A 14,495-nucleotide genomic window follows, 5' to 3' on the forward strand; every position below is an offset into this window, starting at 1 on the left:
TGTCCCACCAAGAAAGTGTTTTCAGATTCTTTTTTTTTCTTTTTTGCTGATGGTTTGAGCTATTTGCCAAATTTATCCCAGTTGAATATGTGGCTTTGGGAGTCTCCTCACTTTATAGACTTTTGCTTTCCCATCTGTAGATGGAGACACATGAGAGAGTAGTTGTCTTAACTATCTCCCAGGGTGAACGGGAAATAATTGAAGTCATGAGTGCCAGTTAGTTTAAGGTACTAACCTTAAACTTTGAGCTGAGATTGCTCCAACCATCTCCTGCCTGCCTAGAGCCTTGTGCCTTTGGGTATTGGTTTCTGGTTCATCCTCCTTAGTGAACTAAAGGGAATTAGAATGCTATGATGATCATGATTTGAGTATACTAAGGAATTTTAGGATGGTGCAGATGGCAAGGAATGGGACACTAGATTGACAAATATAAATAATGACAAATATGTGGTAACAGAAAGAAATCTAACTATGGGAGGTGAACACAGTGTAAATATATACATGCCATACTATTAAAATGTACAGCTGAAAATTGGATTTCGTTAACCAATGTCACCATAAAAATAAATAAATAAATAAATAAATAAATAAATAATATAAAAAACAAATATAAATAATGAGGAATACTGACCTTGGATTGAATACATTCATTAAAATGCACAAATCTCAGGCATACCACTGATATTTGATATTCGACAAGACATATACCTATGCAACTCAAAGCTCCATCAGGGTACAGAACAGCTTCATCACCCCCAGAAAATTCCCTTAACTCTCTTTCACAGTTAATCCCTGGCTGCCATTTCCCAGGGTCGATCACCATTCTGCTTACCTCTCTCCCTTGATTTTTAAAAATATTTTCAATTTTGGGGTTATTTAGAGAAAGCGTGCACGGTGAGGTGACAGGATCAGGACTATACTGAGGCTCTCAATGGAGAATGTGAAGCTGAGAGCTGCTTAGAATCATTTATTCTGTATGATATTTAAATCAAATCAAACCAAGCCTTTCCTCTTCCCCGCCCCCCCCCCCAAAAAAAAAAAAAACGTTTTTGCAAAAGCTGGCCTCCAGCCATCAGTCTCTTCCACTAGCAAAAGAGAGGATTTGTTTAACTGCTTTGTTCTTTTCTTTCTAACCTGTTTGTTTAACTAGACACTCAACCCAATCTCCCTGTCAAGCATTTTAACAATGATTTTGTTTAGGAAAGAAACTTTACCTATCTGCCCAAAGTCCAAAGCTTAGGTTCACTGGACTCTAAGCTTCGGACCTACCTCCACACCTTGGTGGCTTTGCAGAATTCTTCCAGCTGCTGACAGAGGAGAATGACAACATTGGGGCTTACCGGTCCCACCCCCCACCTCCACCCCCAGCCACGGTGTCCCCTCCCGCACCCATGCCCATGCCCCCTCCCGCTCAGATGCCTGACCTTTGAGCCAACTAGAAGTTAACAGCCCAGCCCCCTTGCTCCCTCCCTGGAGAACAAAAGTCTGGCGACAGCCGAGCAAAACCCGCTCAGTCTGGTCTTCCAATCAGTGACTGCTAGAAAGACACCAACTGCCCTCCGCCTACCCAGGAATCCGCTCCTGGGACCTGACGAGCTAGACCTTCAGCCTCCCAGGGCCTCGCTGTCGCCTGAGGCCTCAGCAGCGCTACCAGCAAGCGCGGTGGCCCCTCGCCTACACAGGTACCTGGGTATAGTAGTCACCTGCTGCCGCGTCATTGCTCCCCCGCCCCCACGACTCCTTCTCGGGCCGCGCTCTCCGTGCCCGAGCCTCTGGCTTGCACAATGGAGCGAGCGTGGGTTAAAAGTAGCTATTGCAAAAGCCCCGCGTGTGATCTGGGGCCTTATCTAGGACTGATAGCACGAAGGTCATTGGAGCCTGTGCCAATTTTGACTGGTCAATGAAGATTGCAAATGTATTGACTCTGGCAGTCGGTATTTGAGGACAATTTGAGCTGTGTGTTTTTTTAATGCAGTTTGCTGAAGGAAATATGAAACCAAAGATGATTATTTTCCTTCTCCACCCGCCCCCTCCCCATCATTAATTTGTCCATTCATGTGTGGGACCACTTACTTCAAAGCAGACAGATGCCAGGGAGAAGGATGAAGATTTAGGAGATTGTGGTCATCATCAGGGCAGAGTTTGGGAAAGGGAGACGGCTCTTGAAAGTTGCCTGTTTTTTCTCTCCTACATGGGTTTCTTAGGTAATGTTTTTTTTCTTTTCTGATAATTTTTCTTTTGCTTCTGCCTGTTTTCTGGTCATGGTCTCTGGTCTAAAGTCCAAAAATAGAATGCTCCTGTCTGTGGAGTTCAAGACTCCTTGCCAAATTGGCACAGTGCCTTCCTAGGCAGCAAGAAATAGCTAAGAGACTGTCAGTTCCTACAAGAGTGCCTAGACAATGTCCTTTTCTCCACCCATTCTGTTGTCTGAATTTGAAAATGGATGTTAGTTCTGATTTAGTGTATTACCACTGATGAACATATTTTTTTACAATGCAGAGTGGGAAGGCTCTGGCCTTTGAACAGTCAGAGAAGTGAATCAATATCAACCAATGGGGAGGGAAGCAAGAGAAGGTTACTTGCAGACTCCCAAAGGGGCCACCAATGAGGGAGCTCCCCTCCCCCTGACCAGCCTTGCGGCCTTGCGGGATGAGATGCTGTTATAAAGAGCAGCCTTGCCTCTAGGCCTCTGGTACTCTGAGAGTCACCAGCACCAAGGTGTGGATATTGGAGTCTTTCCTTTTTCCCCTCTCTCTTTTTAAAAGATAACTTGAAAAAAAAAGGTAAGTTGATTGAAGATGTCTCATGTTATCGCCTTTCATCTCCTGCCACATTGCATATTTTGTTTTGATTTGGTTAAAGTGTGCCCAGCCTTTCTACTTCTAATAATGACTCAATCTGCATTGCGCTCTTACCAAGGTCTCAAGCCAGGTGTTGTGCTGAGTTTGCTCCATGCGATTACATTTTATTTTGTCTCTGTCATCCTCAGTAGATCTCCCCCCATGACAATGTCTTCCATTAAGATTGAGTGTGTCCTGCTGGAGAACTGCTTGTGTGGTGAGTCTCCAGTGTGGGAGGAAGCATCCAATTCTCTGCTCTTCGTAGATATTCCTGCAAAAAAGGTTTGCCGGTGGGATTCGCTCAGCAAGCAAGTCCAGCGAGTGACCGTAGGTAAGGATGAAAGCTGGGTTCAGGTCCACCCAGCCAGCCATCTTTTCCTTGGGGAGGGACGAGACCACCTAGGGTGCCATTGCCTCAGGACGTTCTTGTTAAGTCTCTAAACTTTTGGATTTTCATGCTGTCTGTGTCCTCCCACTTTGACCCAGGAGTAAATTCTAAATGGTCAATACTTTCCTCTGCCTTTGCAGGTAAGGGGTAACATACCCCATTTTGTCCTGATAATGAGGCATTGTAGGGATCTTTCCGTAACATTTTCAGATAACATCATTGAAAGCTGGAGACCGGGTTTGTAGCACAGCAAAGGTTATCTACCTAGGACCAGACCAAGGGCTTAATTTAAAAACGACAACAAAAAAAAAACAGGTACATCTCTTTGTCAAATGTGAAAAAAAAGAGCTTTTAGACGTCTTAAGCATCAACCAGGGCTATCTGTGTACAAAATAGGATTCACAACAGGATTTCTGGTGCCTTTGCGTGTGATTCTGTTTATGGCCATGTGATTTCTAGATGAAGTGTTTAAGACATTCTGTGGCCCAAAGGGCATGGGCTTGACTGATTAGCCATAGAGAATGAAGTATTTCGTTGTCATTATTGTGTTCACGGGAAGAGATACCAGGAATTCCTGTAAGATTGGGACCCTCTCTCTTAACCCAGAACTGAGGACCTCGATCTTATTTTTTAATGAGAGGGAACAACTTTTTAATTCACTCAGGGGTAGGACATGACGGGAGGCAAAGTGAGTGTGACCCTATCCCCAAACCATGGAAAAGGCTTGTGGTGTCAGCAGTAGCTTAGAAGGCTAACAAAAGTCTCAAGTCACATGCTGGGATCCCTGATGAGACTGTGACCCTCCTAATAGTGTCCTGCACATTCCCTTCAACCCTCAATGGTTCAAATCAACTTTTGAGCAGGGCTTTTAACTGAAAGCTGCTCCCAGAGCACCCAGCACCTTGCACTAAGTAGGTGTTCAGGAAATGTCTTCAAAACGAGTTCTGATAAATTTGTTTCCGGTGACTGCTCACCATGGTAATTGATCTCTCCACTTAAAAAAAAAAGAAGTTTCCTTATACACAGAACAGTAAATGAGGAAAACCTAAAATTTAAAAATATAGGGAGTATATGAGATCTTTCTCCCCAGCATATGTCATCAGCTTGACTCAAATAAACTCTTACAAAAATTCTCAAAAAATAAGATGAAATAAAAATAAATAACAATAAAAATACTAAATATAGAAATACAGTGAAGATATGTGACTGTTTTATCACTGCAGCTACATTTCGATTACTTTTATCATGCCTTCTTCCAAAAAGGATTTGAGAAACAATTTTAAATTAAACAATTTTAAATTAGTTTCATTTCAACAAAATATTTTAATTAAATTAATTTTAATTCAGTTCAACAATATATTAAATAAATATTTAATTTTTAATTAAATAAGGTCTCTTAAAAAAGACAGTCCTATATTGGAGAGAAAGAAAGATGTCACAAAACCTAGTTGGGGGAACTAAACAGAGCTTGTCTCTGAATTTTCTGGAGACCAGGCAAATTGAGTGACATCTGCTCTGATATTCCCAATGTGTGGTGGCTGCTGTGGTTTGATTTCTCTGCTTCTCGCACTAGATTGGGAGCTTCCAAAAGAGTTGACTTTCATTTAACCTTTCTGTCCCTGTTCTCCAGAACAGCACACAGAGTTCATTCTCAACAAATATACTAGGTTATGTAGGTTTCACTATTCAACAGAAAGAAGAGAGAGCACTCCCATTGTTGAAAGAGCTGGAATCCTCTTAGATATGCCAGGTGATATGATGGTCACAGCGTGCTGCTGGGCCACTGGGCTGTTTGCTGTGTTCTGACTGTTGCTTTTGCCTCTTGCAGATGCTTCAGTCAGTTCAGTGGCCCTCCGCCAGTCGGGAGGCTATGTCGCCACAATTGGAACAAAGTTCTGTACTTTGAACTGGGAAGATCAGTCAGTCACTGTCCTGGCCACAGTAGATAAAGACAAGAAAAACAATCGATTCAATGATGGGAAGGTGGATCCTGCTGGGAGATACTTTGCTGGTATGGTTTATCTTTAGCACCTACGTACTGAGCTTGGGAGAAAACAATATCACTTATAAAAGTTTCACTGCTTTAGTGGAAAAAGTGTTATTCATAATGGGTCTTGGGTTCTTTTATTATTATTTGAGTAACTTATATCACTAAAAAAAATCCCATGAGAAAAACTTCATAGATATTCCTTTCAGTTTCTGTCTAACAGAGTCTAAAATTTGTATAGTATTTTTGTGGTTTAAATAAATTTTAAATACAGTTTTGTTGTTGATGTTTAAATTAGAGATAATTTCAAATTTACAGGAAAACAGCAAGAATCATACAAACAACACCTGTATACCCTTTACCTGAATTTACCTATTGTCAACATTTTGTTCCACTTGCTCTCTCTATATATGTAAATGCATTCTTCTCCAGAATCATTTGAAAGTAAGTTGCATATATCGTGTGTCTTTACTCCTAAAATACTTCAGTGTAAATTTCTCAAGAAAAATGACGTATTTTTACATGACCACAGTACAGTTATCACCTTAAAGAAGTTTAGTATCGATACAATAATTTTATCTGATGTACTATCTATATTCCAGCTCTGTCAATTGACTGGTTAATTTTTTAATATCCTTTATAGTATTTTCTCCTCCAATACAGGATCCAGTCTGGGATCATGTATTGCATCTAGTTGTCATGTCTTTAATATTCTTTAATCTGGAACAGAACATAGCTTTTTTTTTATGACATTGACATTTTTAAAGAACATTATCCCATTACTCCCCCCTTTTTCAATAGAACATTCCTCATGTCCCCTATGTTTTTGTGTTTGTCTGATGTTTCCTTCTGGTTGGATTGATGCTATATGCTCATGGCTATAATACTACATAGGTGATGCTCTGTCCTTCTCAGGGTATTTCATCTGTGGTATTAGTTTTGATCACCCAATCAAGGTCTTCTCAGATTTCTCTACTGCATAATTATTGTTTTTTAATTGCAATTTGTAAGCATTTTATGGGATTTGTTAATTATATATAGCTATATAACAATCACTCTGAAATTTAATGGCTTAAAATAACAATAATTTATTATCTCACATCATTTCTGAAAATCAATGTGGCTTCGCTAGATGGTTCTAGTTCAAAATTATATCATGAAATTGCAGTCAAGCTGTCAGTGGAGGTTACAACCTCAAAAGAGACTAGAGTCTCTGAAGAGACCTGGAGGATCTGCTTCCAAGCTCACTCATGTGGGAATTGGCAGGAGGCTTCAGTTCCTTACCATGTGAGCCTCTCCATAGAGCTGTTCAGGACATATCTTCCCCCCAGAGCTGGTAACAAGAGAGAGAGAGGGAGAGAGAAAGAGAGAGCCCAAAATGGAAGTTAATCTTATTATAACCGTCTTAGAAGTGGTATAGTATCACTTTTGTCACGTGTTATAGGTCACACCAGTAATGGTGGAGGGAACTGTACAGGGGTGTAGATACTGGGAAGTAGGAATCATTAGGGGCCATCTTGATGCTGGCTACAACATAAGGAGATACTTTAAGTCCAAGTAAATGTCCTGGTCCTCATTAAAATCTCTCACGTTTTGCATTTTTTGATGATTCTTGCTTGAACAAATCCTTACTGTGATGGTTGCAGAATGATTTATATACAGCTTTAAATGAATTTTAACTACAGTTTGAACTTAAATAATGCATTTCACACCTATTTCTCATTTACCTTTCATCATAAGAACCCTTTAAGTTAGCCAAAGTGATTCTAAATTCCTGCTGTTTTCATCTCCCCATGCTGCTCTCTCCCTTTTTATTTTTAATTTTAATTTTTATTCTTAACTTAGAGAAAACATCCAATATTATTTTATATTATCAGCCATGCTGTTTTAATTCCATTCACTTTCAACATGGAAGGTAGGTGAGATCTGAGCAGCTGGCTGTGGGTTACTCTCCACCTTCCTGAACTTGATACAACCACAGATTTAGTCCAGAACAAGTTGAAAGATTAAAGATGAGAATCCATTGGAAACCCTTCTGCCAGTAATTTCTGCAGAATAAAGAAATGTGATTGGATACCTTAACTCCTATTGAAATTGATTTTCTCTCACCCTATGGCTAGAAGTTTACAGTTCTGTGGCACTTTGCGAGGCGAAATAAAGATGTCCTCAGAGGCCTGAGTTCTTAGGCTGGGGCCTCTAGTTCTATACCCTCAGTAGACCCCTTAAAATTGTAGGTGTCATTGTGAATATACATACTGGTTGTGTGTGTCTGCCAGAAGCACCTGAGAACCTTTTTCTGGAGAGAGCTCATAGCTTTCAGCAAATGCTGAGAGGTGTCCCTGACCAGAAAAGGGGTACATCATCTGATTGTCTAAATGGAGTCTCAAGATGGTAGGTAGTACCCTGGAGGTGTTATCGCACCCAAGGTCTGACCTGTCTGTGTTCATTGCTGTATAATGATATGTAAACCAAGGCTCTAGGATGCTCTTTTCCACTAAGGAAGAGCTTTTCCAAGCAGCAGAGGTTCACCTTCATGTTTCAGGCATTTCTTTCTGAAAGGCAGATAGTGGGAAGGAATATTAATGAAATAAACCCAATTGCCCTATAGCAGGAAACTGCCGCATGAGCATCCTTCTCATCAGGAGGGAGAATTTACCCTGTCTTTCTTGCTATTCAGGCTTTCCAGTTTTCATCCATTTTCCTCTAACTCACTCTTCTTTCAGATGGAGCTTGGTAAAGTAAATGAGCTTTCCATTTTCTTCCTTACAGTCAAATTCTGCTCTATCCTCTGAGATCACACTGAAGTCTATGTGTGAATATCCTACATGCACTTGAGAAGAATATGTATTCTGCTGTTGTTGAGTGGAGTGTTCTATAAGTGTCACTTAGATTCAGTTGATTGATGCTGATCAGTTCTTCTATTCCTTTGCCGATTCTCTATTTACTTGTATCTATTACTGAGGGATGCTGACACCTTCAAATATTACAATGAATTTGTCTATTTCTCCTTTAAGTTCTGACTTTTGCTTTGCATATTTTGAAGTTCTGTTGTTAAGCACATACACATTTAGGATTACCGTGTCTTCTTAGTAAATTGACCATTTTCAATATGTAGTACCTCTATTAATCTCTAGTAATTTTCTTTGTTCTAAGTATATTTTGCCTTTTTTTTAAATATTAACATAGCCTCCTCCAGTTTTCTTTTGATTAGTATCTGCATGGTATATCTTTTTGCATCCTTTTAATTTTAAGCTACCTGTATCATTATATTTGAAGTGAGTTTCTCGTAGATGACTTATAGTTGGATTTTTTATTCCTTCTGACAATCTCTATCTTAATTGATGTGTTTAGAGTATACACATTTAATGTAATTATTGATATGCTTTGACTGAGATCTATCATTTTATTATTTGTTTTCTCATCTTTCCCTCTACATTTTTTTGTTTATTTGTTTCCCCTTTCCTGCCTTCTTTTGGGTTATTTGAACACTTTTTGGAGTCCAATTTTTATTTATTGTGATTTTTCACTATATCTCTTTATATAGTTTTTTTAAGGGTTGCTGAAAGGATTGCAAAGTATATAGTTAACTTTTCACAGTCTGTCTAGATCCGATATTTTACCACTTCCATTAGTAATCACCTCTTTATGCTACAGTTTTCTTTACATACATGTGCTGAAAATCACATTAGAAAATGTAATTTTTGCTTTCAACCGTCAGAAATATTTTAAAGAACTAAAGAGAAGAATAGTCTATTATATTTGCTCATATATTTACTATTTCCATTGTTCTTCTTTCATTCCTTATGTTCCAAGCTTCCTTTTGATATCTTCTGTCTGGAGAACTTCCTTTAGCAATTCTTTTAGAGCAGGTCTGCTGGCTATGAATTCTGTTAGTTTTACTTCATATGAGAATATCTATTTCATTCTCATTTTTGAAGAATATTTTTACTTAATATAGAATTCTAGGTTGATGCTTTTTTCATACAGCAAATTAAAAATGTATCATTTCCTTCTGACCATCATGGTTTCTCATGAAAAGTTGATGATCATTGAAATCATTATTCTCCTATATGTAATATGTCATTTTTCTTTCATTGCTTTCAAGGATTTCTATTTGACTTTAGTTTTCAGAAGTTTGATTACAATGTACCTGGGTATAGGCTTCTTTGGGCTTGTCCTGTTTTGGGTTTGCTCAGCTTCTTGGATCTATAGTTTTGTGCTTTTCACCAAACTTAGGGAGTTTCGAGCCATTACTTCTTCAAATATTTTTTGGCCCTATATTCTTTCTCCTCTTCTCCAAGAATCCAGTGACACATATGTTAGCCCTTTTGTTGTTGTTTCACAGGTCCCTAAAGCTCCATCCATTTTTTTTTCTGTTGTTCAGATTGGATCATTTTTATTGATCTACCATCAGGTACACTGACTTTCCTCTGTCATCTCTTTTCTGCTATTGGGTCCATCCAGCAAGATTTTTTTTTCTTTTTTCAGTTATTTTATTTTTCAGTTCTAAAATTTTCATTTAGTTATTCTTTGTCTTCTACTTCTTTGCCAATATTTTCTTTTTTGAGTTTCGTTTCAAGACTGTTTACAAATTGCTCACTTCAGAATTTTTTAATAAGAACTGCTTTAGCCTTTGTTAAATAATTCCAACATCCGCACAATCTTCTTTTCTGCATCCGTTGCTTCTTTTCCTATACAAGTTGAGATTTCATGCTTCTTTGTGTCGCCAAGTAATTATGGATAGTATCCTGGACATTCTGACTGTTATGTTATGAGACCCTGGGTCTTGTTTAAATCCTATGGAGAATGTTTATATATTTGTTTTGGTAAGTTATCTGTATGTCTAGGTTCAGACCACAAGTTCCAACTCACTTTCCATTAGGTGCCATTAGGATCTATCCCACACGTGTGCCACTTGGTGGTCATTCTGAGACTTAGAATGAGTTCTACCCACTGCTATATTCTCAGTCTTTGGTATGCTAATCAGAATCATATCCGTGCATGTACAAATAGAAGATGAGCCCAGGAGATCATAGATAGCTTTATGGGGTTGCATTCCTGAGCAACATTCCTCTTCACTACCTCCAGGTACTTTGTAGTTTCCTAGAGCTCTCCTTTCATTCCTCCAGCCAGAAACCACACATCTCTGTGACTATGCTGCCTCCAAGGCCAAGCAGCAGGAAGACAAAAAGAGGCAGAACATAAAAGCAACAGTGTTTGGCTCTGCCCTTTTGGAGCTGTAGTTTCATTAAATGGAGAGGAATGTCCACTTCCCTCAGAGTTTTGATTCCTGTAGTTTCCTGTTGCTGGCCACTCTCTGCTGTTGCTACCCTTGCTGTGGAATTGCCTATGGACTGGTGCATGAGAGAATGGGGAAAAATGTGGAAAATAACCAGATTTCTTCCACTTTCTTTGAATCTCAGGAGTTTTCTTTTCTGCTCCTTCAGCCAGATCTAGAGGGTTTCTCTTGGATCTCTGTCTATCTGCACCATAGTGCTCACTTCCAAGTTTCAGGCTGGGACATACTGGAGGGTAAAATGGAGAACTCACCACCAATTGGGTGATACTTCAAATTCTGGTGTTCTTTCCTGAGCTGCCTAACATTTACTTCTCAGAGTTCTCAAATAACTACACCATGCATTTTGTGTAGGTTATATAGTTGTTCTCAGTGGGAGAAAAGGAGGTTGGTTTAGATGTACTTCTTATCTGAAACTAGAACCTCTCTGTGTAGTTTTAATTTGCATTATGAGCAAGGTAGTTGTCATTTAAAATATATAGAATCCAGATTAGGATTGTATAAACTCGTTGGTTTAATCATGGAAAGGAACCCTGGTGAGAAAACTCAGTGGTCTTTGGGTTTTGTAGGCACCATGGCTGAAGAAACAGCCCCGGCAATTCTGGAGCAGCACCAAGGGTCCCTGTACTCCCTCTTTCCTGACCACCATGTGGAAAAGTACTTTGACAAGGTGAACATCTCCAACGGTTTAGATTGGTCCCTGGACCACAAAATCTTCTATTACATTGATAGCCTGTCCTATTCCGTGGATGCCTTTGACTATGAACTGCAGACAGGGAAGATCTGTATGTACTTTTTCATTATTTTTCTTAATACTGCTCATAGTTTTTTCATATGTATGTCACTAGTAAGCTTGCTCTCCCTCAATTCATGTGAAAAGGTCCTTATTTTGTCAAATTAGAGAGCTGTTGTTATTATCCCAGAATAGTAATGATTACAGAGTTGACAATGCTGCCAGTCAAGACATGGCTCTCGGCACAACTAAATGTGGCCAGGGTTAGCATAATATGTATAGATCCTTAATCCTCTTTCTTACCACCATCACTCAAAAGAGGTTCACTGTATATTTTACCAGGAGGTACCTAAAGGCAAATAATATACAGCAGAATGGGATAAAATAACAGAAAATTAGAATTTTGGGTTGACATATCTTTTTTTTTTACTTTAGTTAACTATAGTAAAGTGTTCAGAGACAAATTTACAACCTTTCAAAATGGAAAAGTATAAAAAGCAGTTACAGACTGTTCGATTCTTATCAATGCGCTCTAAATGAGCCATAGTTGAAAACAAGGAAGTAATTATTGAGAAGAATTTAGAAGGGAGTACTTGAAACTGTTTCGTGAAAAGTGCCAATCCATAAGAGCAAAACCAATAATATAAATGGCTTAAAAAAATCACAAGATTCTTGTGTAAATGTAATCAGAGACAAAACATTCCAGTAGAGATGTTTTGCTCTAATATATGTAGTGCTCTTTTTATGAGTGTTTTTACCCATTTTACTTATCATGGTTTTAACATTTTTTTCTACCATACCTCAACTCAGTTACTGTTGACCTGGATTTGAAAGCGTAAAGTTCCTCTGGATTTTGATGTTTCTTTTTTGTATACTATGATTCTCCCCCTTTAAGGCCAGCCAGTTGGTTTCAGAATACCATTCCTTTCAGAATGGAGCTCTTATTTAGTTTTAATAAGGTGATTTTGGAGCATTTAGTCAGGCAGAAACAGAACTCATATATATTACTAGTTTTTGTGCATGAGTTGGTCACATGGAACTATAAAGTTGCCTTCTAGATCATAGAGTTAATCAAAGTAAGCATTTTTGTAAGTAAAACATCAAAGGTCTAACCACAGACTGAAGTGTATCTAAGGTGGGCATGCAAGACTTCAGTTCAGGTCAGTCTCAAAAAAATCTATTCGTATTTTACTAAGAATTTGCTTTCTTTTTTCTCTCCTCCTCTGGAAGCTTCGATAGACATGTCTGTACCCAAACTAAAGGGAGTGACTCCACCCCAAATCATGTGGTAAAAGTCCTTTGTGCCCACAGACAAGACCCTGGATAAGCAGAAGTGATCAGTATTTATAATCAGCTTGATTGCTCATTGTTTAATGCTCAGTATTGAGTGGCCTATTGTTTTGGTGTGCATGCATGTGCATGTACATGTGTGTGTTTTTGAGTGTGTGGTTTTTTGTTTGTTTTTTTTTTAACCATAGGCAACCGCAGAAGTGTTTACAGGCTGGAAAAAGAAGAACAAATCCCAGATGGAATGTGTATTGATGCTGATGGGAAACTCTGGGTGGCCTGTTACAATGGAGGAAGAGTGATTCGTTTAGATCCTGAGACAGGTAGGCCCACGACACAATGGAAAATCCCTGCCATATCTTGAAAACACCAGACACTAGGGACTGGAGACATTTCATTACTAATAAAGTTAGACAGCAGTATAGTCAAAGGTCTCAATTAAATGATTTCGGAAATAAAGGCCAAAGATATGGCCCCAAATTTATAGTCAGTACTTCTTTTCCTGTGGAGGTCTTTTTGCTCAAAATAAATAAATTGTCAGGGAAGACAGGTTAAATACATGATCGCAATCTGACCTCCATCATTTTCTCTAAACTTCCCTATTACTCTGCAAGAGGTTCTGAAAGCTTTCTCAAGTTGGAAATTTGCTAGAAGTAGACTTTAAATAAAATATATGGTGCTCTAGGGAAAAGACTTCAAACTGTGAAGTTGCCTGTTGATAAAACAACCTCATGCTGCTTTGGAGGGAAGGATTACTCTGAAATGTATGTGACCTGTGCCCGGTATGGAATGGACCCTGAGTGGCTTATTCGACAACCTGAAGCTGGTGGAATTTTCAAGGTGATCTTGCCATTTCTTTTCTTTTACGGGTTAAGTGGGAGATCTTTCGTTAAGTAACTAAGTGATCAGTGCTTTTTCATACTTCCAAAACTTAATTCTATTTAACATTTTAAGCTCATCATGCTAGGCTTAAAAAACAGCTTATTTAGATTTTTCTAAACTGGAAGTTATCTGAAGTCCAGGACAATGTGTTTAGCCTCCTTTGTACAATATTTTAATTTTTTTTTTTGCTTCAGTAGTGTTTGCTGAAATTCTAAAAATCAATAGAATGACCTTGGGAAAACAGCATTTGAAACATATTTATAAGATTAGTTGATTGTCTGATGTCACAAGAATATTTTCAGGTTTTTAACTTTTTTGCAATGAAACAAACACCAATGAAAATTATAGACCTTTTGAGCTGAAAAGAAATGGAGAAATCATCTAGCTCAAACCCTTTTTTAACAACTGGGAAGATGATAAAAATAAATTCAGTTTTAAATCCATATTAGTTGTAAATGGTTGCCAGTTGGATTATTATCTGTATGAATAATTGGGTTAGACCATAAGTACCTAATCAAGCAATTCCTTTTTGTGATAGGAAATAAAACAAGAATAATAGGTGGCTAAGTACATAAGCTGAATCATAAAAATGCTTTTGAAAAATACTTGTGAATTACCTTTTATCACAGTTTCTCTCTTTCCTTTTTTTATAAACAGATAACTGGCCTGGGGGTCAAAGGAATTCCTCCTTATCCTTATGCAGGATAAGTCACAGGCCTTCTTTGCTACTAGAGGAAACTTTGAAGACAACTAGAAAATTCTGGAGCTGATATTTCAATCCACTTCCAAAAAAATTGAGGCAATAATATTATAACAGGTTTCAATGTTTATTTACAATTTTTAAAAGGTAGAGGCTTTTAACAAGGGGTGACAGGTGGGTTTGATAACACACTATAAGGCCTTCTGCAAAGGTACTATAGAAGGTCAAGAATTGTTCAACTGTCAACTAGCCTCTTGATTGTTTGCAAATTACTGGTGGGAATGGGGAGAAGGAAGGAATTGTATCTGTTCTTTAATCTATATTCCATACTGATTATACCTAAAGCTTCAAAAAACTAATAAATGGTAATCTGGTAATGACA

The 14,495-nt window shown here is 38.4% G+C and overlaps 1 protein-coding gene across 5 annotated transcripts; it reads left to right on the forward strand.

Annotated features, from left to right (window-relative positions):
• Positions 1-1,499: 1,499 nt before the first annotated feature.
• Positions 1,500-14,495, forward strand: RGN (regucalcin). Of its 5 annotated transcripts, none has more exons than XM_016127810.2 (7): positions 1,500-1,682; positions 2,990-3,171; positions 5,057-5,239; positions 11,081-11,296; positions 12,723-12,854; positions 13,217-13,371; positions 14,071-14,495. In XM_016127810.2, exons 2-7 carry the CDS (start codon positions 3,003-3,005, stop codon positions 14,119-14,121), a joined length of 906 nt encoding a protein of 301 aa, XP_015983296.1. In that variant the 5' UTR covers positions 1,500-1,682; positions 2,990-3,002; the 3' UTR covers positions 14,122-14,495. The 5 variants fall into 5 exon arrangements, with proteins under 5 accessions (XP_015983296.1, XP_015983298.1, XP_015983299.1 ...); XM_016127812.2 differs by having other exon boundaries at positions 2,993-3,171; XM_036227150.1 differs by lacking the exon at positions 1,500-1,682 and adding an exon at positions 2,649-2,783.

This window comes from Rousettus aegyptiacus, unplaced genomic scaffold (assembly GCF_014176215.1).
Source record: "Rousettus aegyptiacus isolate mRouAeg1 unplaced genomic scaffold, mRouAeg1.p scaffold_m13_p_9, whole genome shotgun sequence".
Taxonomy (NCBI): Eukaryota; Metazoa; Chordata; class Mammalia; order Chiroptera; family Pteropodidae; genus Rousettus; species Rousettus aegyptiacus.

Bases quoted from the DNA above. Each gene is read 5' to 3' on its own strand.
- RGN (XM_016127810.2), top strand. From the start codon at position 3,003: ATGACAATGTCTTCCATTAAGATTGAGTGTGTCCTGCTGGAGAACTGC. The intron at 3,172-5,056 runs GTAAGGATGAAA...TGCCTCTTGCAG, and splicing joins AGTCCAGCGAGTGACCGTAG to ATGCTTCAGTCAGTTCAGTG. The intron at 12,855-13,216 runs GTAGGCCCACGA...ATGGTGCTCTAG, and splicing joins TCGTTTAGATCCTGAGACAG to GGAAAAGACTTCAAACTGTG.